The following is a 24,129-nucleotide window of genomic DNA, read 5'->3' on the forward strand; positions in this document are numbered from 1 at the left end:
TGAGGAAAATATTATAGCTTTACTGTTTCAGCTTTTTCCAGACTAGCCATCTAACATTCACTATAATGTAGGGGCCATTGCAGTATATTATTATAATTATATGAGTGGATAGCTTATTATGGATTGTATCCTTTTGTTTTTGTAATACAATAAAATGCTATAAAGAATTACAGGATAATCATTTAGCAAAACATTGAAATGTGAATTTCTTTAACAAGTATATTTAGGAAATAAAGTAACGAAGTTGTTGTATGTAGGGTTAGTGCATTAATAATGACAATATTTCCCTTTGTTTCCCGATTATTTTGTTCGGAAGAATTCTTTATTCTTACATTTTAATTTGGTACGATACGTGGGCAGGCACATTCACGTCTGCACGTAAATGTCGTAAGGCAACACAGCACTATTAACTCTAAAAAGTGAAATGACAGAAAATGAAAGACATATTGCTCTTTGCTTCGGGTCGGATGACGTAATACCACGTCCGCCTCTTTTCTTTCCTTGCATGAGCGAGACAGTCCAAAGTACCGCGGGCTCCGTAACTGCGGAAAAAAAGTAAAGTCGTTAGCGAAGGACACATAGTGAACCGACACACATACAGCCTTGTACCTAGCTGTAAAATCGTATACAGGCCAGTCTGCGTAGTCTACATGTACACACAGAGGATTAGGCCTTCTTACAAATGGAGTGGGAGATATGGATTTGAAGCGTACAGGACCTGAAATGTGTGGTCTGCTGGCGGTGTTGCTGCTGTGGAGTTTCGTGCTGTCGGCGGTTGAGGGTACGTTGACTTTTTTCACAACATGGATCCGTAGGGAACAAGGGCTGTGGAGCCACCATGACAGTTCTTTGGCTGTGCGATCAACTTCATTTTAACATTCTCCGATGTACGATTTTTGTCTGAAATAAGTGTTTTTTATTTCCCGGAGGTGCAACAGTAAAGTCGTTATAGTATCCCAACTTTGTACGGCTATTTGTGATAAACCGGTGGATGCAACTTTTGTAACTCCGCTGCCCCCCATAGTTTTTGTAACCATGTAGTGGAAGAGTTTGTGTCCAAACAAAACTTAATCGTGAATCTAGCCTGGCTGTTCTCTCGGGCCACGGCTCGAGTCGTTCATGCTCGGTGTCGAGTGACATTCTTTTTGCTTTAATAGTGAAAAGAAACTGATAAGTTTATCGAGGGGATAAATCACACACACAAACATATTTAATCTCTTTAGAGGCTCACCTTTCTCCAATACCTGATTTGCCTTTACTATTTAATCGCCTGTATTAGCCAAACAAGAGGCGGAGCTTAGGTTTCTCTGAAATGGATGCAAGGCATTTTATCAGGACCTAGTCAGCTCTTATTTGTTTGCTTGCATCTTGAAACTAAAGCGCAATATTTAATGTTCTAGTACATCATGTTTAAAGAGAATTCATGAAATTATTATATATTATTTAAGACATTCCCGTGACTGGAAGACATTCCCTTTTCCTTTAGAAGTCCTTACTCTTCTTTTCTCATTTATCTTAACTGTCAATGTCAGTGGGACGCAAATTGGTCTTGAGTTACTAGGGCTGGTGTTCTCACTTCTGATTCTATTTATTTTACTCGCCTGCCCTGTCCAAATAAGTATTTCTCTATGTATTTCTCCATGTGCCTGTCAGGTGAGATGGTGTAGCCCTTAAACAAATTGTATTTTGGTAACACTTCCTAACACAGTGCACCAAAATGTATGTAGGCTACTTACTAAAGGATGAGTAAGGACAGAATTGGGAAGGACCTGTTAGATGATGTGTCATGATACCTACACCAGGACAATGTATTATTATAGAATACTGTACTAGAAAACTGACTAGGAAATACTATAGTAGTGAATCACTAGATAATGACTGAGTTTACATGGTCTTTAGTGTCCCGGTTTTGATTGGGTTTTTGAAGTATCCCGTTTTTGTGTTTGTGCATGTAAACACCGGGTTATGCCCATTTCCCGGTTTCAAGAAACCTGGTTTTGCCACCTGGAGTACTCCGATAGAAGCCGGGATACTGGAGCATGTATACACCTTATCCCGGTCTCTGACGGCTGCCCACTGTCTGCGCAGGCGCGAGTGACGCCAGTGATGCACCAGATAAACAATCAACATGGCGGCAACGAGAACTTCTCACTTTTGGAGTGACGAAGAGACTGAATTTTGCCTTAAAATAATGAAAGAACTCAACATAACTACGTGTTTGGATGGCAGAAAACACAGAAATGCCGACATATTCAAGTCTGTTGCGGAAAAGCTACATGACGCTGGTTTTCCACCTCGCACTGTTGAACAAGTTAGGTCGCGTTGGAAAACATTGAAGAAGCACTACTACTTAGCTAAACGTCAGAACCAGAAAAGTGGCTCTGATCCAGCAACCTTTTATTTCTATTTTATATCACAATTCCCGCGCAATCTGTTGTAAACAAAAGACGGAAAAGATGTAACACACGCACGCGCAGATAGGATGCAGTGATCAGAAAACGGGTTTCTGATATTTATCATGTATACAGGGATATGAATAACCGGGTTTCTCTGTGTTCCATGTAAACACCATATCCCGGATATGCTCAAAGCCGGGATAAGCCTAAAAATACTACTACTAATACTACTACAGGATACTAAAGACCATCTAAACTCAGTCAGTGATTGCTTCTCCACTAAGTGTGCTGTCCATTTTCTTTAGGATTTGTTTGTGATTAATTAATCCAAATCGGAACTGTGGGAATGGATTGGGGCATATAAGATGAGACTTTATTGATCACTGTGGGGAAATGTATGCGTTAAATTAAAGGCTGAAATTGTGGAGGCTGAATTCACATATTGACATTATGAATATCATGAAAAACTCCAATAGGAGGATTGCTCTCAAAAAACAAGTATTGCGCCGAAAATTAGGAATGCACCAATCCGACTTTCTCCGTCTTGATACCAAAGCCAATACCTGGTCTTTGCGTATCTTCTGATGGCCTATACCGATCCAATACCTTTGCAATGTGGAAGAGACTCAAAGCTTCAGGTCTGACTTAAGCATTCCTTTCTTAACACTGTAAAACTAAATCTACCAAATTAGGTAATAGGTAGAGCAGATTGTCCACGAACCAGAGGGTTAGCGGTTCGATCCTCGGAATGTGCGACATGCCGAAGTGTCCTTGCGCCAGACACTGAACCTCCAGTTGCTCCCAGTGCGTGGCACTGATGTGTGAATGTGTATGTGCTTGTGTGAGCGAATGGGTAGATGTGTCTGTGACTGTAAAGCGCTTTGAGTACCAATAGGTAGAAAAGTGCTATATAAAAGCAAGGCCATATGTCTTGAATTGTTATTTATTATTACGATAATAAATAGTTGTGCACTGGCAGCAACTTGGAACAGAATTCAAAATAAACAGTTATAACTCTAATCTATAAACATTTAGTGCAATCTCACACCACTCGGTGACCAGTTTGTGCCCAGAGTGTCCACTTAAAAGAAGAATTGAAAAATCCAATGGCAGCTGAACTTTCCCATACAATGTCAATACTACTGTGTCCCTCCACGGTTTAATTTTCTCCGCCATGGTCTCATAACAAATTGGAAATATTTTTGCACATCTGAAACAATGATTATGTTACGTTCTGCCCTATTACGTTGTGAGAGTAGGAAAAAAATTATTCAATAAATAAGTACAGTGTATAATCCAACATTTCTTTGTTCAATCTGCTAAGTCACACACGGATCGGATCATGGAATCAAACTTTAAAATGCTTCTGCGGGATCTACCAGTTGGAAAGGATTTGTACGTGTCGGGAAACGGGAGGCTCATTAAACGAGGCGCACCTGAGACAGTAACACCTGCAACAGGCCAGCAGAGCACTGGAGCACGGAGACGCTGAGGAGCTGTTGCCCAACCTGTAAGAAATGACTCATCCTGTTTGTCTCTTGTGCACTGGAATATAAATGGATGGACCTCTACAAACTACGAGCTTCGAAGTTTATTATTACAATCGCAAAATCCAGATATTATTTCCCTTAATGAGACACATTTATCCGGTGATGGTGTTATTGAGTTAACTGACTACACGTGGTTTGGAAACAACAGAAACAAACATATACGTGCCCCAAAGGGTTCAGGAGGAGTCGGACTCTTAGTTAAAAATGAACTTTTTGAATGCTTTAAAATAAATGTTGTGGATAAATCTGTGGACGGCATAATTGGAGTACGGTTTGAACATCGAGAGCTGCAGTATAGTTTCGTGATTTTCTCCTGTTATCTGTCCCCAGAAGGCTCTGTAAGGGGAAGAGACTGCAACACGTTTTTTAGTTGTTTACTAACCCAAGTTTATTCTTTGGATACAGACGCAATTTATATTTGTGGTGACTTTAATAGTCGTATTTCAGATAAAGAGGACTGTATTGGGGATTTAGACAATGTTCCACCGAGAGTGGTCATAGATCGATCACTAAATAGCCATGGTGAATCCTTCCTTGAATTTCTTAGGGACTCTAAATGCTGTGTTTTAAATGGCAGGAAAAATCTAAATGATGATAATTTTACTTCCGTATCAGTAAGAGGAAAAGCTGTGGTGGACTATATAGTCACACCTCATAATTGCTTTGAGTCTTGTCTTGCCTTTAAAGTAATTACTGCTACAGACCTTTTAGATCAAAATGCTGCAACCTGTATGAGCCTTATTGGAGAAAGATGTCATTTACCGGATCACTCACTCTTACTGTTAACATTTAAAGTTGGAGATCAAATAACAGAAGAAAATGAATCAGTTTCACAATCCAAAAAGAGATGCAGAACTTTTCCTGAAAACTTTTTGTCCTCTGACATGTGTCGCTTTGCATTATTAGAATTAATAAAACAACTTGAATCTTGTCAAAGAACACAAAATAGTGTTGATCGGTGGTACAAGGAGTTCTGTGATATGATGATTTTAGAAATGGATAAATGTCAACCTAAACATTTAAATAAATACAAATTCAAGCAGTCAGTAAGATGCTCTAAGCCTTTCTGGAATTTTGAGCTCCAAAAACTGTGGAAAGAACGAAAAATAGCTGAAAAGAATTATCTTCGATGTAATGATCCAGTGAGGAAACATCAATTGAGAGAAAATTACAGGCAAGTACAGTCTATATTTGATAAAAAATTAAGGTTCTATAAAAGGAAGTTTAGTAGAGGGCAGTCCTTGAGATTAGACTATTTACAAACTAATAATCCACAACAATTTTGGAGGGAAATTAATAAATTAGGCCCAAGGAGAATACAGAAAATACCTATGGAGGTTGTCCTAAGTGATGATGTCCTGGAATGCAGGAAAGATTTTGTAATTAAAAAGTGGGAGACCGATTTTGCTGATTTATTTTCAGGAAGTAATATTCCACCTATTTTTGATGATGCTTTTCTTGAAGATGCATGTAAATTAAAGGATAATTTAGAGAGAAATATGGGCGCACCAAATTTATTTTTGAATTGTGATATTACTCTGGAAGAAGTGAAAGCTGCTATAAATAAGTCTAAGCTGAAAAAAGCAGTAGGTGTGGAAGATATCCCAAATGAAGTGTTAAAGTCACCTCCTCTCTTAAACATGCTTTTCTGTTTGTTTAGGTTTTGTTTTAGACACAGTATTGTTCCTTCCGTGTGGCATAAGTCTATTATTAAACCTATCCCAAAGTCATCTAAGAATGACCCTAGGATACCACTCAATTACAGGGGAATCAGCCTTCTTAGCACCGTTTATAAATTGTATAGTAGTATTTTGAATGCTAGGCTGACCGAGTATCTGGAAACAGAGGAATATTTAGTTGATGAACAGAATGGATTCAGAAGGAGTCGAGCCTGCATTGATCATATTCATACAATTACAACAATTGTCAGGACAAGAATTACGGAAAATAAATCTACTTTTGTATGTTTTGTGGATTTCCAAAAGGCTTTTGATTGGGTAAACAGAGATCTGCTTGCTTTAAAACTTTTAAAAGGAGGGGTGGAGGGTAAATTCTATCAAGCTCTAAAGTCACTGTATAGTTCCTCAGTTGCATGTGTTCAGGTAAATGACTTCCAAACTGACTGGTTTAAAACCCCTTTTGGTGTTAAACAGGGTGATGTCCTGTCCCCTAGTTTGTTTTCTCTTTATATAAATGACCTGGCTCTTGAAATCAGTAATGCTAATTTAGGTATACATCTGAATGATTTAACTGTGGGTATTTTGTTGTACGCGGATGACATTGCTCTGCTGGCTGAATCGGAGGATGATTTACAGAACATGTTAAACTTAATACAGACTTGGTGTTGCAGATGGAGGTTGTCCATAAATCAGAGTAAAACACAGATAATTCATTTTAGAAAAAAAGGTGTTCCAAGAAGTGAGAAAATCTTTACCTTTTCTGATATGCCACTAGAAAATACATCTGTTTATAAATATTTAGGATTTCCACTTGATGAATTTATGAATTATGAGAATGGAATTAAACTCCTGGCTGATTCAGCTGGCAGAGCTTTGGGTTCCGTTGTTAACAAGTTAAAAATATGTAAAGACCTTGGTTATTCTACTTACTCTCAACTGTATGATGCATGTGTTTCTCCCATTGTGAATTATGCTGCTGGGGTATGGGGATTCAAAGAAAGAAAGGTTTCAGATGCAGTACAAAATAGAGCTATACGCTGTTTTCTGGGTGTTCATAAATATGTTCCTTCTTTGGCTGCTCAGGGTGACATGGGCTGGATTCCTGGTACAATAAGGAGAAAGTGTGATATGATTAGACTGTGGAATCGTTTTATTAATATGTCAGATGACAGGATCAATAAGAAAGTTTTCCTTTGGAGTAAAGCCCAGAACTCTCCATGGGCCGTAGAGATTTATACTGTCTTTGAAGAAGCCGATTTTCAGTATATCTATAGAAATAATTTGTCATGCAGCATAAACAAAATTAGAAAAAAGTTACTTGCCGGGTTTAATGACAAATGGTTAAATGATATAATGTTAAAACCGAAATTACGGACATATGTCCAAATCAAGCATAATTATGAAACAGAATTATATGTTAAAACAAATTTACGAAGAAATCAGAGATCCTTGATTGCCCAATTAAGAATGGGAATTCTTCCCCTGGCACTTGAGGTCGGCAGATTTAAAAATATCCCAGAGGAAAAGAGACTTTGTGAATTTTGTGATTTACGAGAAGTGGAGAATGAATCACATTTTCTTTTATATTGTCCCTTCTATGATGAACTAAGAATAACTGTTGTAAGTGAACTGTTTGCTCAAAACCCTGAAATATTCTGGAGTAATGATGATGTTAGGATGGAATGTTTGTTTACTTTTAATGTTTATAAGTTAGCCTCTTTTGTTACTAAAGCCTGGATGAAACGTCAGGATAGTTTGTATCGTTAATGTTAGTATTGTTTAGCATTTACTTTTGGTTTTTGGTCTGTCTATGTTTTATAATGGTGTCTTGTAAGCCCTTGTGGGCTGGGCATGTTAATGCATGACACAATAATAAAATCAAAATCAAATCAATCAAAATCTTTGTAAGGGGCAGCCTGTATAGGGGGTAGGGGTGGGTGGTACACCGGTGTCATAGTCATCACCGGTGTGACATTGTGCCACGACATGGATTTTGCAATACCGTAATAAATCAATTGTGCGCCTTGAACGGCTGCATTTACATCAATAATAGCCTAATTCTATTCTATTAAATAAATCTATTAAATTTTCTTCAAATGTTCAGTTGTGGTCTGAATACCTGTCCTTATATACTATATATCTTGTTGCAAATAAAAAAGTAAAACATATTCGTATCAGCTTTGCAGGTGGTAAAAAGGGAGTGGCCATTAAATTAGGGCAGGGATTCCCAAAGTGTGGTGCGCACACCCCTGGGGGTGCGTGAACTGCCTCTAGGGGGTGCGCGAGATGAAAAATGCAATGGCGGAGAAGAAGTTATCTTCTTCTACGCACCGTATATATGCGCAACTAACTGAGCCAGCTGCGCTGCACTTGAAAATCGTCAGATGGATCCTCATTTTTTATATCTGTTCCTGAGCCTATGCTCTTTGTTATTTATGTTGTGGGTCTTGTGTAACTTTATTACAATTTAGTTAAAATGACGGGCGTTCTAATTTTATTTCCAAAACCGCTGTTACGATGACGTTGTTGTGTTAGCTCTACGGTCATTTACAGTTGCTGCAATTTTTGTTCAATTGGGCTGAACATATTAGCCATATTTCCCCCAACTTATCTGCTTTCTGCCTCTGAGCCTGTCCTCATTCTCTTTGCGCTTAAAAGTAGAAGCTTGTGCGTAACTTTGTTTCATTATATTGTTACAAGAGTAGCGTGGCTCCTTTAGGGGGGTAGTACAGTGCGCATGTGCGACCGTAACGTGTGGGTGGGTGGTCGAGCGAGAGTGGAGCGAGTGCGACGGTGAATGGCAGTAACAGTGAGACTGGTTAGCACAGCTATTAGGGAATTTAGCAATAAATGTACAGTTTATGTCATAGTTGTTGGTGAATAAAGGCTGTCGCTTCCTCAAGGACAGAAGGGAGCCTCCGTGTGTGTTGTTTGCCACTGCTGGAGATAAAGTGAAGGGGGTTAGCCCCGAAGTTAGCGTCAACTTCAGCCCTGGAGGAAACTCTCCCCTGTGCTTCCCGACTACGGTCTGGGAGCCGAACAGGAATGGTTAACAATATGGAAAATGTTAGTGTTTCAGTTTAATTCACATGTGAGAGCGCGTTGTTGTGAACGTGATTATTTTGTTATATGTGTGTTCTGGTAACTTGAGCATGATCAAACATGCTGTCTCTAATATGGCTATAAAAAAGCTTGTTGCATTTTTTATTTTTTTTTGTTTGTTTTTAAGGTGTGGGGGATTGGGGGTGCGTCAGCGCGTTTGGGATATAGAAGGGGGTGCGCGGCCAGAAAAGTTTGGGAACCGCTGAATTAGCGTAACGAGCACTTAACCTGGGTAATCAATAAAGAAACGACTGGTGAAACATTGCGAAGAAAGGTCGGGCCTGTAGCCTATATTATCTGAAAAGAGATGAGTGGAGTGTCGGAACCAGATGGAGAGACCGAGGCTGCTGGAGAGGAAACTCTGGTTCCAAAAAGAGGAGGCACCTCCGTTATTTGAAACTGGTTCGGTTTTAAATCATCCGACACGGAGCAAACTTCAGTAATATGCAAGGTTTGCCGCCGTGTTGTGACAGCAAGAGGTGGAAACACAAGCAACCTGTTTCATCATTTAAAAAACACGCACGCCCGTGAATATGAAGAGGCAACCCGGGCCAAAACGAGCGCAAGTGGGACCAGCAGCACCAGCGGCGCACGTCCCAAGACTACACAGCTTTCACTGCAGGCATCATTTACTGCTGCTACACCTTACGACAAGAGTAGTAAGAAATGGAAAGATATTACCAGGGCAATTGCGCTATATATCGCAAAGGACATGGTGCCCATTCAAACCATAGAGAGAGATGGCTTCAGATATGTGGTTCACACTCTGGACTCAAGATACGAAATTTTTTAGCCAGAAGTGTCTGCCAGAGCTGTACACGGAGGTACGGGACAGAGTCATGAACGAAATTCGCCACCTTGAAGCCTACTCGGCCACTACTGATTTATGGTCCAGCCGGACTACTGAGCCATACATTAGCCTCACCATCCACTTCATTGACCAAGGCTGGAAGTTGCGCTGCAGATGCCTACAGACCGCCTTCTTCCCCGAAGACCACACCGGAGCAATAATTGCGTTAGGACTGAAGGATGCACTTTCTGCCTGGGGCTTGGATGAAGCGCGTGTGGTGTGCATGACAACTGACAGCGGTGCAAACACGGTGCGTGCTCTGGAAGTCAATAAATGGACGAGACTCGCATGTTTTGGACACAGACTGCACAACGCTATTGGTAAGTTACACTATCTAAACCTAACATTTCATATTCAGAAAAAAGTCCTTTTCTGTTTGTATTAAAAAAAAGAAAACAAAAACAAATTTAAGGCCACCACATTAGTGTTGTATTGTTCATTGTTAGTATTTAGCCGTGAGGCCGTGAAAAAAAAACAAATATAAAATACAAATATCATCAGATTATATGAAAAATATTATTAAAAATATGTACAATATATATGTGTTTAAAATGAAAAGGCTGTACTATTTGTGCAGGAATGTGCAAAATATTGACCAACATACATGCAATATGTAGGCCTATTAGATTTGTAATAGCCTAATGTTCAGTTTGTCCATACAATAAATACTTATGCTGCTCTACAGTTAATGGTTTATTGAGTTTTTCAGCTATGATAACCTACTTTTCCACTTATGCTAATATCTTTATTCGTTCTTTTTACTTCCCGGAGAGGAGTGTCCAACATGATGCTCGAGTTGCACGGGCCACAGGTATGTGCAAAAAAGTGGTCAGCACATTCTCCTACTGCTGGAAAAAGAAGAAGGCCCTGACTAGTGCACAGAGAGAGCTGAACCTGCCCCCCACAAGCTGGTCACAGAATCCCCAACAAGGTGGGGGTCCCGTGTCAAAATGATGGAAAGGGTGTTGGAGCAGGAGAAGGCCATCACTCAAGTCCTGGCAGCAGACCAAAAGTTACGTCACCTTCTACCCACCTGGCAAGACATTGAGGTGTTGGAGGCCATAACCAAAGCACTGAAGCCTCTGCAAGATTTTACAGATGCCCTGTCAGGAGAGGAGTATGTTAGTGTCTCCTATGTTAAGCCAGTCCTCCATCTACTCAATTCAAACATTTTGAAGCCAGAAGAAGACAAAGCAGGACTGTGCGAGGACATCAAGAAGAGGGTCCTGGATTATTTGAATGAAAAATACAAAGATCCTGCCACTGACAAGCTGCTCACCATGGCAACATTCCTGGACCCACGGTTCAAGACCACCTACATGTCACCTGAAATGTTGGAGGAAGTGAGGAGCAGAGTAGCTACAGAAACCAAAGCACTGGAGGAGAAGACGGCCACAGATGCCTCTTCCACAGAGGACCAAAGCGAGAAGGAAACTAGCACTGCTCCTGCACAACTGAAAAAGCCCAAGAACAGCCTGGGCAGTTTCTTCAAAAAGTGTAGCAGTGCCCCACCAAAGCAGCAGGGCATTGACATGGAGCTAGATGGCTACCTGCTGATGGTGACGGCTGACAGTGACTCTGATCTACTGGAGTGGTGGCGTCTCCAATGTTCCCACTTCCCCTGCATTAGCCTTCTGGCAAAAAAATACTTATGCATCCCAGCCACAAGCTCACCCTCCGAGCGTGCATTCAGCACAGGGGGCAATATTGTAACAAGCTCCAGGGCATCACTGAAGCCAGAAAATGTTGACAGGCTGGTGTTCCTGGCAAAGAACTTGAATGTCTAGTTTCATCAGAGTTCAGATGAAGAGAGAGTTAGTTTTTGTGAAAAGTACACATTATTACACTGTTCTTGTGTTATTACACTGCTAAGTTTGTTTTGTTGATCTTACACTGTTATGTAAGATCTTTAGGTTTTTTGCAAATATGTTGAGAATGCATAATACTCTCCCATGTCTCTTTTTGATAAGGATACCTACCATTTACTTATTATATTATAAAAATATTATTCGCATAAAGGGACAGGACAGGCTACTTCTCCCAAAACGTACCAAAAAAAAAAAACGTGATATTATACCGTCACCGTTAAAAAGATGAGAATACCATGATATTAATTTTAGGTCATATCGCCCACCCCTAATAGGGGGTGCGTATGATCTGGGCTGTCGCAGTAGCTACATTGTCAAATTGACGCAGAAGCCTAAACTGCCTAGAAGTCTAGTGAAAGTGTGGGCGGGTCATCAATATTGCAGCTCCACAGGCACCACTCTCGGACAGTACTGCTCAGACTCTGGTGTCAATACTTTTATACAGTCTGTGGGCTCACAAGGGGTCGAAGGTGGTTCAGCATCATGGTCATCGTCCTCTTCATGGTCTGAAGTAGTTGGGCTCCTCCTTGTGTGCAGTCTTTGGTACTGGAACCACACAGGAAGTTTTCCACAGAACAGGAACTGGCTAAGGCTGAGGCTCAGGTTAAAAATGTACATAACCACCTGACAGAGCTCATCTGTACAGCTTTTCTTTGCCTTGATCCTTCCTAGTGCTTTTCTCACCTGGTGCTTTGTTATGCAGAGGCTGGGAGGGAGCGTAGGGGGTGGAGAAGTTTGGGGGTACACAGAGGTGGTTTTAGCCTGTTTAGCACCCTGAGGAAACTTCAGTAATGCCGGTGTTAATGTATCAGTGAAGAATCACTACATTAGGACTAAACCAATTCAGTACAAACTGCTTTTATATTAACTTCACAGTAGATTTGCTTGTTTGTTACGTGGTTCAGTCTGCATCAACGGGGCGAATCATGTTAGATTTGTTTGTTTGGCTCGTGGTTATTAGTTACTAAAATAGCTGTTGATAGACATCGAATGGTGAGGGAAACAGGGTTGTGCAGTGGCGGTGTGAAGGGGGGTGACTCCAGGACGCTGGAAGTCACTGTTAAGCCTTCTCGAGGTGTCGTGGGCCTAACTTAACGAAACATCGGTGAAGGGAGGTGCCCACTTGAAAACCCCAATGGCATGCTGCATACTGCTGTTGTCTTCTTGTTACGTGGTAGCTATGGTTAGCTGCTGAGCGGGCCATACAAGCCAGCAGCGTTTAGTTAGTCCAGTTTTACAATGTCTGAACTATGCTGCTCAATGGACTTACGAGCCAGCAGCTTTTACTTAGTTTATGTAGATTATAGGTTAATTGTCATATTATATGACCATAGGTTTGGTAGGGTCTCTTAGCTGAACAGGGCCTCTAAATGTGTTTTGCCTGGGATTTTGGCACAAGGGATTATAACATCTTATCCTGTGTATTACTGAACACAAACCAGAAAATTCTGCCTCAGTTTTTGCCAAATGGTAAATGGCCTTGCTTTTATATAGTGCTTTTCTACCTATTGGTACTCAAAGCGCTTTACAGTCACAGACACATCTATCCATTTGCTCACACACATTCACACACCAGTGCCACGCACTGGGTTCAGTGTCTTGCTCAAAGACACTTCGGCATGTGGCACATTCCGGGGATCGAACCGCTAACCCTCTGGTTCGTGGACAACCCGCTCTACCTACTGAGCCACAGCCGCCCAAGAAAAAGGTTGAGCGTGGGATAATAGCAGTGAGTGGGTTGTTTTATTTAGACTAATATTTTTGCTGCTGCAGCCAGGTGTCAATAAGACAACTTATTACATGCATGACTACATTGCTGTTACTCTTCTGCCGATTGGTAAATGGTCTTGCTTTTATATAGCGCTTTTCTACCTACTGGTACTCAAAGCGCTTTACAGTCACAGACACATCTACCCATTCGCTCACACAAGCACAGACACATTCACACACCAGTGCCAAGCACTGGGGGTTCAGCGTCTTGCTCAAGGACACCTTGGCATGTGGCACATTCCGAGGATCGAACCGCTAACCCTCTGGTTGTGGCTCAGTAGGTAGAGTGGGTTGTCCACGAACCAGAGTATAATTGGTTCCCAACTAAGCAACTCTAGACAGACTATCGCAGCAAAAATTTTGTGGGTGGGGGAGGTTGGGCAGGCTTCTAGCCTAGTGAGAGAGCTCTGCTTTTTCACAGTCCACATTATTAATTAATTATTCTGTTAAAAGTATTAGTATTAATGTTATTAGGTTCTTATGAACTCCTCTTGATTTTTGTTTTATATAATTTAGGTAGTCTTGGAGCAGACACGGAAGGAAGAGAATAAAAACTGCAGTAAACATTGCAGTTGTAAGACTGTATTTGCGCACCTCACTGACTCGTAGGGCTGCATGATATCAGAAAAACTTGCGATATGTGAACGTTGAACAGTTTCAGTGTGTTTCTATTTAAGGTTTGCTCTGTTAACAGACTCCAGGGTAGTAAATGAACACTTAACAAAAAGTATAGTAGTATAGTAGTAAAAGGATTATTTAAATAAGCTAGGGAAGCACCGAATATTCTGCCACCGAAAATTTTCGACTTTTATTACAGAAGTAACGCAGCCGAAACAGGATGTTGTGATGACACAAGCAACAACCGCACCCAGCACTGGCATGTCTGCCGTGTGCACGTAGGCTATTTCAATATGTAAAGTATTATATAAATGTATAAAGACCCACTGATAGCGATTTGCAAAACGTGTGATGCTGAAATTTCAAGAGGCATGCATCTGCAAAGAATTTCTCTTTGTTGGTTTTAATTTATCACCTGAAATCCAAACATCCAAGCAAGGAAGTTTCCCAGTGATGGTGCCGGTGCCCATTATGTCGATCGCAATCGACCAGTAGATCACGACGGCAGTGCGGTAGATCGCGTGCCATTGGGGAAAAATAAATAGTCTAATCATTTATCTGTTGCACTTCCAAAACAAACAGCAAGACAAACGTTCATCTTTTTGTTTTGTTTTTTCACTTTTTTATTGCGACATGCCCGTTCAGCGGCACACATCCACAGCGTGCACAGCTTCAATTAAGACTTTCTTAAAGGGACAGCGCTATTTTTTCTAAAGGTGCAGTGCACCAATTTTTCTTAATAACAATAAAAACAAATATGCTCAGACTAACTGCACAGTGGATCGATGCTGATTTCCAGCTGCAAAAGCTTCTGCTCGATTATTGTTTAATGTACACGAGTGGAGTCAAATTAAACATTTTATTTTGAATTTTGTTTTATTTTACATTGTGCATTGTTGGAATGTGCTAAATATTTTCATAATTTTCCAATTTACTCTTTGAAACATTACCATTAATTTATGCAATTGCAATGCCTTGATTTTAGTGAGGTTAGTAAACAGTCATAGCCATAAATGCAATGGTACTAATAACTGTCATAATTTATTTCTGTGTTTTGGTTTTGGGGTTTTGGCCTTGGCCTCTTCATTTCCGGTTTTCAGTTTCGGCCAAGAATTTTAATTTCAGTGCATCCCTAAAATAAACCAGTTTTATTGGAAAAAAATGCATCTGACTTCAGTCTCAAATCTGACAAAGAAATACCACTAGCTTAGTTGCAAAGCATGGCAGTGTTGTACATTAGGACGGGGGTGCTTTACCCTTTTGACCTTGGGGCCCAATTTTCCCAGTACAAAATGGTCCGGGAAATTGAGAAATTCTGATAAATAAAATTCTGTGGTAATAAAATAAATACAATCAAAATAATGAAAGTTCCAAATTAAATAAACTGTAAATAAAGTGCAAATTAAAATATTGCCTTATGACCTGCTGATGAATTTGACAATTTAGCAGTCTTCATTTTTGCATGGCAGAACTAGAAGTTACTTCAAATCTGTGACAAATGAACAATAACAACAGTCTACTAGGGTTGCCAACTGTCCCTTGAAAAACGGAATCGTCCTGTATTTAGAAACAAAAGTATGCGTCCCGTATTGAGCTGAAACCCAACCCGTAATACCGTGAGAATTGAAAATAGTGTGTAAAATGTAAATGGAATTAATGAATAACAGGGCGCTTTATATGAACATTTACGTTAAACATATTCCCAGGCCGTCTCCTGCTCTGTCACCAATGAGCTGACAGCGGGAATCCCGCTCATCTCATTGGTCGAGGTACTGTCGCTTACGAAGAAGATACTGGAAGACTTCAAAGCAAACAACTTTTTCTCACACTTTGTTTGCACTTTTTTTTATTGCACTATTACAAGAAGAATGTTCTGCTTTCTGTTGTTAATTTATACAGTTTTAAATTAAGCAGGACAGGTTTCTGTTTAAGAAAGATATTTATTTTATTCTGTTAATTTTGTATTAACAATAAATTGTTGAATAATAATTTGTTCACTCAAAAATATGCATCTAATTCAATTCAGGTTGGAGTCAAATAGTTAAAAAAAAAATAATTTCACACATTAAAAAAAAAAAAGAAATCACCACGCGGGAAGGGTGAAGGGTCTGCTGGCCCTGCCAAAGAGGTGTCCCTTATTTGTTTTTCAGGGAGTTGGCAACCCTAGTCACAACAGTCCATCGTCCGCTATGGTGAACACTTTCTTACCCTGCCCCACACGTCTGGCTACAAGATAGCTGGCTTTCAAAGCACATTTAGTGTTGCCAGTCAGTGACACGATAGACTCGGCTCTGCCTCGCTACCTCCATTCACAAAGCCGAACTTAATAAAGTCAGGGTAGCGCGCGAATTTAGCCTTTTGGGAGGGGTTGGCACAGGGCCGGTTCTCGGTAGGCATATATGAGGGGGCAGTCAGAAATGTGAATTTTTTTTATTGCAAATTCACAAATCTTGTTGTTCAACTTCCCAAAGCACATAACTCTCGCTTTAAAAAGGCTTCTTGTGCTTACGAACGTCTAAGCGTGTTCATTACAGATTATCAGATATGCACAGATAAGGCTGCGCACGTTGGCATCACTTTCATCTTCATTTTTTCGTTTAAAAACTTCTGCATAAGGGAAAAGATCGCAGCTAGCTTCTTCTGCTGCTGCTCACTGGAGCGTGCTAAACAACTGGCTGACGCATCACTGCCACCATGAGGTGGGAAGCTGCATTGCGGTCCCACGGCCCTCGCGGCCCACAAGTGCAGAACTGAGAGATTTTTGCGGCCCGGTAGTTGACGCCCCATGGTTAAGAATCACTGCAGTAGTCTATATACGGAGAGGTTCTTATGTAAAATTGACCCACTGACAAATTAGCAGTGTTATTTTTCAGCAAATAAGTAGCCGGCTCTAATTACAGAGGTAACTTTAACTTTACTGGGTACTACTTTGTTTAGAAAATTAGTTTAGAACACCAAATAAATAAACTAAATAATAATAATAATATACTAAAGTTAATAACTAAATTACATAAATAATACAGTCTATGTTTATTGCCCTCTGTGTAGTTGAAAAAAGTTAGGATTAAGATTGTCTCCAAAAAAGGTTAAAAAAAAGGCAACTGGATTATTATTTTTTTTTTTTGAGAAGACGTTTCACCACTGCCATGCAGATCTGCACTTACTCCAGACAATGTGGACAATCTTAATCTGTCCGAGTAGCTTAATCCGAGTAGCTTCTTCAGTTCTGAACTGAACTGTCCAGTTGCCTTCTTTTGAACCTTTTTTGGATATACCATGACCTGGATGACTGAGAACCTTCACAAACAGATTAAGATTGTCCACATTGTCTGGAGTAAGTGCAGATCTGCATGGCAGTCACATTGTCCCCAGTGGTTGAGAATACCCTCTCACTAGGGACAGAGGTAGCAGGTATGGCAAAGTAGCACTTTGCTAACTTGGCAGTCAGGGGATGTATGGGCTCATTGGTCTTCCATCAGAAGACTCTTAATAGCAAAAAAGATGTAGGCACGGCATCAAACAGGCCCTACGCATATCTTAACGCCATAGCCTGACGTGCACCTCCCCAGAAATGTAACTATGTGTCACAGGACACAGACCGCAAGAGCTGTGATTGGTTTCCGGCTGCTTCTCCCTCTTCGCAATTTTTGAAGTGATAGTTTTAGATCAATAAAGATGGAACACATCGATGAAAGGTTAAAATTGTAAAGAGCATCCTTGCTTGGCTCTTTGGATGTTCCAGATGTCCCAGCATAGTGTGGACTAGGGGTGGGCGATATATATCGTCTGCGATAATATCGTGATTGTTGTGTTAACGATGTGCAAATTCACATTATCGAGTATTTAAATTAGTCCGAAAAAAACACTCCAAAACACGCATTAAAACTCCACACATTCAGAGGTGCGTGCAGCAGAAGCCCTTGGCTGCAGCAGGGCGTCACGTGATTGCTGTAGTGGGCCTACACGTCATCATCTCTCTCACAGGCACGGTTACCGCGAATGTGAGTGAGGGGAGTGGAGCGGCAGGGCGCACTGCTGTCTCCCGACTGCTTTTTGTCAGCTGAGCTGTTTGCATCCCGAGGCCCGGCCGTTATCACAGGCCTCTCCCGAGAACAATGTAAATTCCCTCCTTACAGCATGTCTGATAACACTTGAACTGTTCCGCATACTCAAAATAATCCGTTGTCTCGGCATTGATGTGGGTGAACATACAAACTGATCGCTCCATGTTGTGTCAGCTAGCGCTAGCTTGGAAGCTAACGGGTGTTAGCTAGCGTGCAGCCGCTACTTTAAAGTGAACGAGGTTATCCACGGTCATGACGGAAATGAAACTTCAAAATAAATGATAGATGTTGATTTTACTCTCTTTAATTGCTATAAGGTCTCATAAAAGTCATGTTTACTCAGAGTCCAATGTTCTTACACTAGTTCAATTGGTATTTTGTATTTTGTCTGAATTGTTTTTACTTGAATACTTACATGTTAAAGAAAATAAATAAGAACTGTTTTCATTCAACATTGTGCCCATTATTATTATCAGTGATTAAGTAACTCAGACTTTTAAAAACACATTTTTAATGGATATCGTCTAATTATCGTTATCGTTAAAATCGGCAAAAATATTGAGATATTATTTTTTGTCCATATCGCCCACCCCTAGTGTGGACTGTGAGGGCTACTACCCAACCCTTCAGAATTCACTACCTGCCAGCTCAGATAGTTTCAATTCAAAAATTTAAAAGTAACTAAATTTTGGTTAAAATCTGTCCAGAACTGCAACCATAGCATCAACTAGCTACCACTTATGTGAGCTCATGTTAAACCCATTTGGTATTCTTTATTTCTTGCTACTGGCTGCTGTTCTTGATTGTGTTGTTTGACAGTTTTGATAGATAGATAGGTTTTATTTGTCCCATGCACAGTTATACACTATATTACCAAAAGTATTCGCTCACCCATTCAAATGATCAGAATCAGGTGTTCTAATCACTTGGCCTGGCCCCAGGTGTATAAATTCAAGCACTCAGGCATGCAGACTGTGAAACAAGACATTTGTGAAAGAATGGGCCGCTCTCTGGAGCTCAGTGAATTCCAGCGTGGAACTGTCATAGGATGCCACTTGTGCAACAAATCCAGTCGTGAAATTTCCTCGCTCCTAAATATTCCACAGTCAACTGTCAGCTCTATTATAACAAAATGGAAGCGTTTGGGAAAAACAGCAACTCAGCCACGAAGTGGTAGGCCACGTAAAGTGACGGAGAGGGGTCAGCGGATGTTGAAGCGCATAGTGCAAAGAGGTCGCCGACTTTCTGCACAGTCAATTGCTACAGAGCTACAAACTTCATGTGACCTTCAGATTAGCCCAAGTACAGTACGCAGAGAGCTTCATGGAATGGGTTTCCATGGCCGAGCAGCTGCAGCCAAGCCACACATCACCAAGTGCAATGCAAGGCGTCGGATGCAATGGTGTAAAGCACGCCGCCACTGGCCTCTAGAGCAGTGGAGACGCGTTCTCTGGAGTGATGAATCACGCTTTTCCATCTGGCAATCTGATGGACGAGTCTGGGTTTGGAGGTTGCCAGGAGAACGGTACATTTCAGATTGCATTGTGCCAACTGTGAAATTTGGTGGAGGAGGAATTATGGTATGGGGTTGTTTTTCAGGAGCTGGGCTTGGCCCCTTAGTTCCAGTGAAAGGAACATTGAATGCTTCAGGATACCAAAACATTTTGGACAATTCCATGCTCCCAACCTTGTGGGAACAGTTTGGAGCGAGCCCCTTCCTCTTCCAACATGACTGTGCACCAGTGCACAAAGCAAGGTCCATAAAGACGTGGATGACAGAGTCTGGTGTGGATGAACTTGACTGGCCTGCACAGAGTCCTGACCTGAACCCGATAGAACACCTTTGGGATGAATTAGAGCGGAGACTGAGAGCCAGGCCTTCTCGACCAACATCAGTGTGTGACCTCACCAATGCGCTTTTGGAAGAATGGTCAAAAATTCCTATAAACACTCTCCTCAACCTTGTGGACAGTCTTCCCAGAAGAGTTGAAGCTGTAATAGCTGCAAAAGGTGGACCGACATCATATTGAATTCTATGAGTTAGGAATGGGATGGCACTTCAGTTCATAGAATGAGTAAAGGCAGGTGAGCGAATACTTTTGGTAATATAGTGTACATAGCACAATGCACAGTGAAATCTATTGTTGTACCTGCAGCCAGTAGTAAAAAAATATATAAGTACTACAGTAAACAGTAGTTTGCACACAGGGTAAGCAATATAAGTGTAATGTACACAGAGAGAAATAAAATAAAAATATAGACTGTAAGACTCAAGTGTAAACTTAGAGGGGAGGTAGTTTATGTATATGTACATAATTTTACAGTATTTAGCAGCTACATGAATAAAGTGCAGTGATATTTAAGTCCAGTTAAGGCTCAGAGTTGAGCAGGCGGATGGCATGTGGATAGAAACTCTTCTTCAGCCTCTCAGTCTTTGTCCTCAGGCATCGGAAACGCCAACCTGATGGCAGTTGTTTGACAGTTTTGGTTGTGAACATTAATGAGTGTCTGACAGTTTGGTGCTGCACATCAAAGCAGTTGTGTTGAAAATGAGACTTGGCCATAAATGTTCAGTGCATTGGACATTTCTGTCAGTGTTTTTCTATACTTGTCCATTTTAAATAAACAAAATAAATTAATACCAGGGAAAACAAAAATAAAATGAATGGAATATGGCAACAAATCTTCCTTCCAGTGAGTTCACGGTGAGGTTAACACTACTCTCGTGACTGGGACCACTCTGCTCATGTCTGAGAGGCTCTTTTAAACCTAACAATTCTACGTTGGTCTCATCTGTCCACAAAACATTTTCTCAGTAGTCTCCTTGCTTGTCCACATGAAGTTGATCAAACTGCAGATTTTTCTTTTTAGAGAGCAGTGGCTTTGTCCTTGCCACTCTGCCATGTACATGTTTGTTCAGTGTTCTCTTACTTGTGGATTTATGAACATTAACGTTAGTCAATGTGAGAGAGGCCTTTAGTTGCTTAGAAGTTACCTTCCCAGCATCGTCATTTTTATTATTGTTAAATTTATTTAGAATACAAAACGAAGAAATCACACATACACACCAAAGAGTTTTAATCTTTGTCTTATCAGACCAGAGAATTTTGTTTCTCATGGTCTGATAGTCCTTCAGGTGTCTTTTGGCAAACTCCAGGCGGGCTGCCATGTGCCTTTTACCAAGGTGCCGTTTACTTCTGTCTGGACACTCTACCATACACAGGGCTTGACGCTTAGCATTTTCCCAAGTAGCACGTGTGCTACTAAGTTGAAAAATCTAGTAGCACACAAATAATTTTAGGGGCGCGATGAAAAGTTACCAAATAATGTGTTTTTCTTTAATAAAGTGATATGAGGTCAACAAGGAGGCATTTATAAGCAAAACAATTAAATTCATAGCTTTTTAAGTTTTAGTTATATTCTCTAAAGAGTGCAGAGAGAATAATACTGTAACTCATGCATTGTCAGTTATTTATAGGTGCAAATGTACACAGTGCAAATGAGACAGTATCAAAACAGCAAGTAAAATTCTCCAAAAAGTGCAGAGAATAATACTGTAACAAGTACTGACAACAGACTTAAGCTTATTTGGCCTGTGTTATAACATAGAACATTTATACAACAGACAGGGTTCACAATGCCTATGCGATTTACTGTGTTTCACTAAATTATCTCGTTTGAAGTTTGCGTTGCCTGTGACATAAAGGGACTTTCCAGCTGCTTGCTTCTGCGCTTTGCAGGACTTACATGAATTCGTTTTCGTAAAGGAGCCACGGGAATGTTTTCTGCCAGTCAGCATTAAACCTGTACTTTCACATTAATTGTCATATTAATTGTTGCTACAGTGTTAAAAGCCCTATCCATCTTTGCTATTATTTTTATCAAGAAAAATTGGTGCACTGCACCTTTAGAAAAATAGCGCTGTCTCTTTAAGAAAGACAGTCTTGATTTTTGATTGTTGTTGAAGTTGTGCGTGGCTGTGGTTTTATGCTGCTGAACTGAGGGTATGTTGCAAATATAAAGTAAAAATAAGTAAAGATGAACGTTTGACTTGCTGTTTGTTTTGGAGTTGCAACGGATGAATGTTTTAGACTAAAATTTCAATGGCACGCGATCTACCTGCACTACCTTCGAGATCTACCGGTCGATCGCGATCGACGTAATGAGCACCCCTGCCATAGATACTCCCACCGCCTTCCGCAGCACGTCGGCAAACACGCTCACTACGTGTAAATCACGTATTTTTTTTTTTTTTGCTGAGCCTGCATTCAAATGCACAACCAGCCACAACCTCCAAACGTCAGCAACACATCATGAAACATTTATTGAACGGTAAAATTCGGTTGTCGCACACGTGCTACTAATTGCATTTCACAATTCGCCATGAACTGTTTTTTACTAGCATTTGCAACAAGGTGCTCGCACTGTCGAGCCCTGACCATACAGGCCTGATTGTTGGTTTGCTGCCAAGATGGCTGTCCTTCTGGAAGGTTCTCCTCTCTCCACAGAGGAATACTGGAGCTCTGACAGAGTGACCATCGGGTTCTTGGTCACCTCCCTGACTCGGGCCATTCTCGACAGAACGCTCACTTTAGACGGTTGTCCGGCTCCAGGAAGAGTCCTGGTGGTTCCGGCCTTCTTCCATTTATGGATAATGGAGTCCACTGTGCTCATTGGGACCTTTAAAGCAGGAGAAATCTTTCTGTACCCTTCCCCAGATTTGTGCCTCTGTCTGCCAGACAGTCCTGTCTCGGAGGTCTACAGACAATTCATTTGACTTCCTGCTTGGGTTGTGCTCTGACATGCACTGTCAACTGTGAGACCTTATATAGACAGCTGTGTGTCTTTCCAAATCATGTACAATCAACTGAGTTTACTACAGGTGGACTCCAATTAAGCTGTAGCAACATCTCAAGGATGATCGGTGGTGATGAGCTTCATGGCAAGACTGTGAATACATACATGTGCAGTTTTTTTATTTTTAATAAATTCTAAAAAAAAAAAAAAAAAAATCACATTGTCATTATGGTGTGTTGTGTGTAGAATTTTGAGGAAAAAAATGAATTTAATCTATTTTGGGATAAGGCTGTAACAAAACAAAATGTGGAAAAAGTGAAGCACTGTGAATACTTTCTGGATGAACTGTATGTGGTTACATATCCGTCTAACGGCACTTTGAGTAGGGCTGCCACAAACGATTATTTTGACAGTCGATTAATCACCGATTATTATTTCGATTAGTCGACTAATCGGATCATACGTAAATTGAATGTAAAACATAAAGCTTATTGCACCAGCATGAAGCTGCTCTTATATAACCATCATTAGTTTTCAGCTTGAAGTGTTTAAGGTATATGCTAACTAAAAATAAAGACAATTAAAGGACAATCCCAGCGCAAAATGAACCGGGGGTTAATAACACATGTGTACCGAGTTCGACCGTTCTCTGGTATTTGTTTTCATGCTAGTCAAATGTGACCAGTTTTCTTGCAAACCGCTAATTAGCGTATAATGCTAGCCTTCGGGGCACACGTACACGTGAAATGTGTACGTGTGCTGAGAGCAGGGAATCAACAGCCATTCACTCGGTTGGCAGAGAAACGAAACTTAACGTTGTGAGTGAATTAATAGCCTCTGCATCCACTCCACATACATTTTAGACCATAAGAAAATAAAATATTCTTTTGTAGTAGTGACCCTGTCCTCATTCTTTTTTTTTGCGCAGCTTAATTTTGAGCTTTAGCTTTAGGCTTATGTAAGATACTTGATATGATTTTCAGTGGCTCTGTATCACAACTAATAAATGGCAGTAACAGGTAACAGGAAACTGTAATAGTCCTTTATTAGGTGTTCACTATGCTTTATTATGTCTCGACTGAATGTACTGGATACACTTTCTTTCGCAATCGGGCCATTTTGGGTCAAATGACTCAAGTGACTCGCAAAATCCGGCTCATATCGGTGAGTGACTCAGACTGATCCAAATCCCTCAAAAGATCCGGGTTTTACACTACTATACTTGTCGCCGGCCGCTGTCTATGGGCGGACTAAACCATTTTGCGTCTCCAAGAGGGGGCCCCCAGAATGTCCAATGTGTTGGGAGGGCTGTGACATAAAGTTCATTCTCTCAGTTGATATTATCAATATATTGGAAATACATTATGACATAAATTAATTGGAGGGCCCAATCAATTAAAAAAAAAATAAAAAAATCAGAATTTTCATGGGCCCT

The 24,129-nt window shown here is 40.7% G+C and overlaps 1 protein-coding gene across 2 annotated transcripts in view; it reads left to right on the forward strand.

Annotated features, from left to right (window-relative positions):
• The first annotated feature begins 349 nt into the window (after window positions 1-349).
• Window positions 350-24,129, forward strand: part of lrp5 (low density lipoprotein receptor-related protein 5) — an 84,440-nt gene continuing 60,660 nt past the window's right edge. For both annotated transcript variants that reach the window (XM_084555422.1, XM_084555423.1), the window contains exon 1: window positions 350-781. In XM_084555422.1, coding sequence (XP_084411548.1) covers window positions 697-781 — 85 coding nt within the window. In that variant the 5' untranslated portion in view covers window positions 350-696. The remainder of the gene's footprint in view (window positions 782-24,129) is intronic.

Source organism: Chelon labrosus (assembly GCF_963514085.1).
Source record: "Chelon labrosus genome assembly, chromosome: 11".
In the NCBI taxonomy this organism is placed as follows: Eukaryota; Metazoa; Chordata; class Actinopteri; order Mugiliformes; family Mugilidae; genus Chelon; species Chelon labrosus.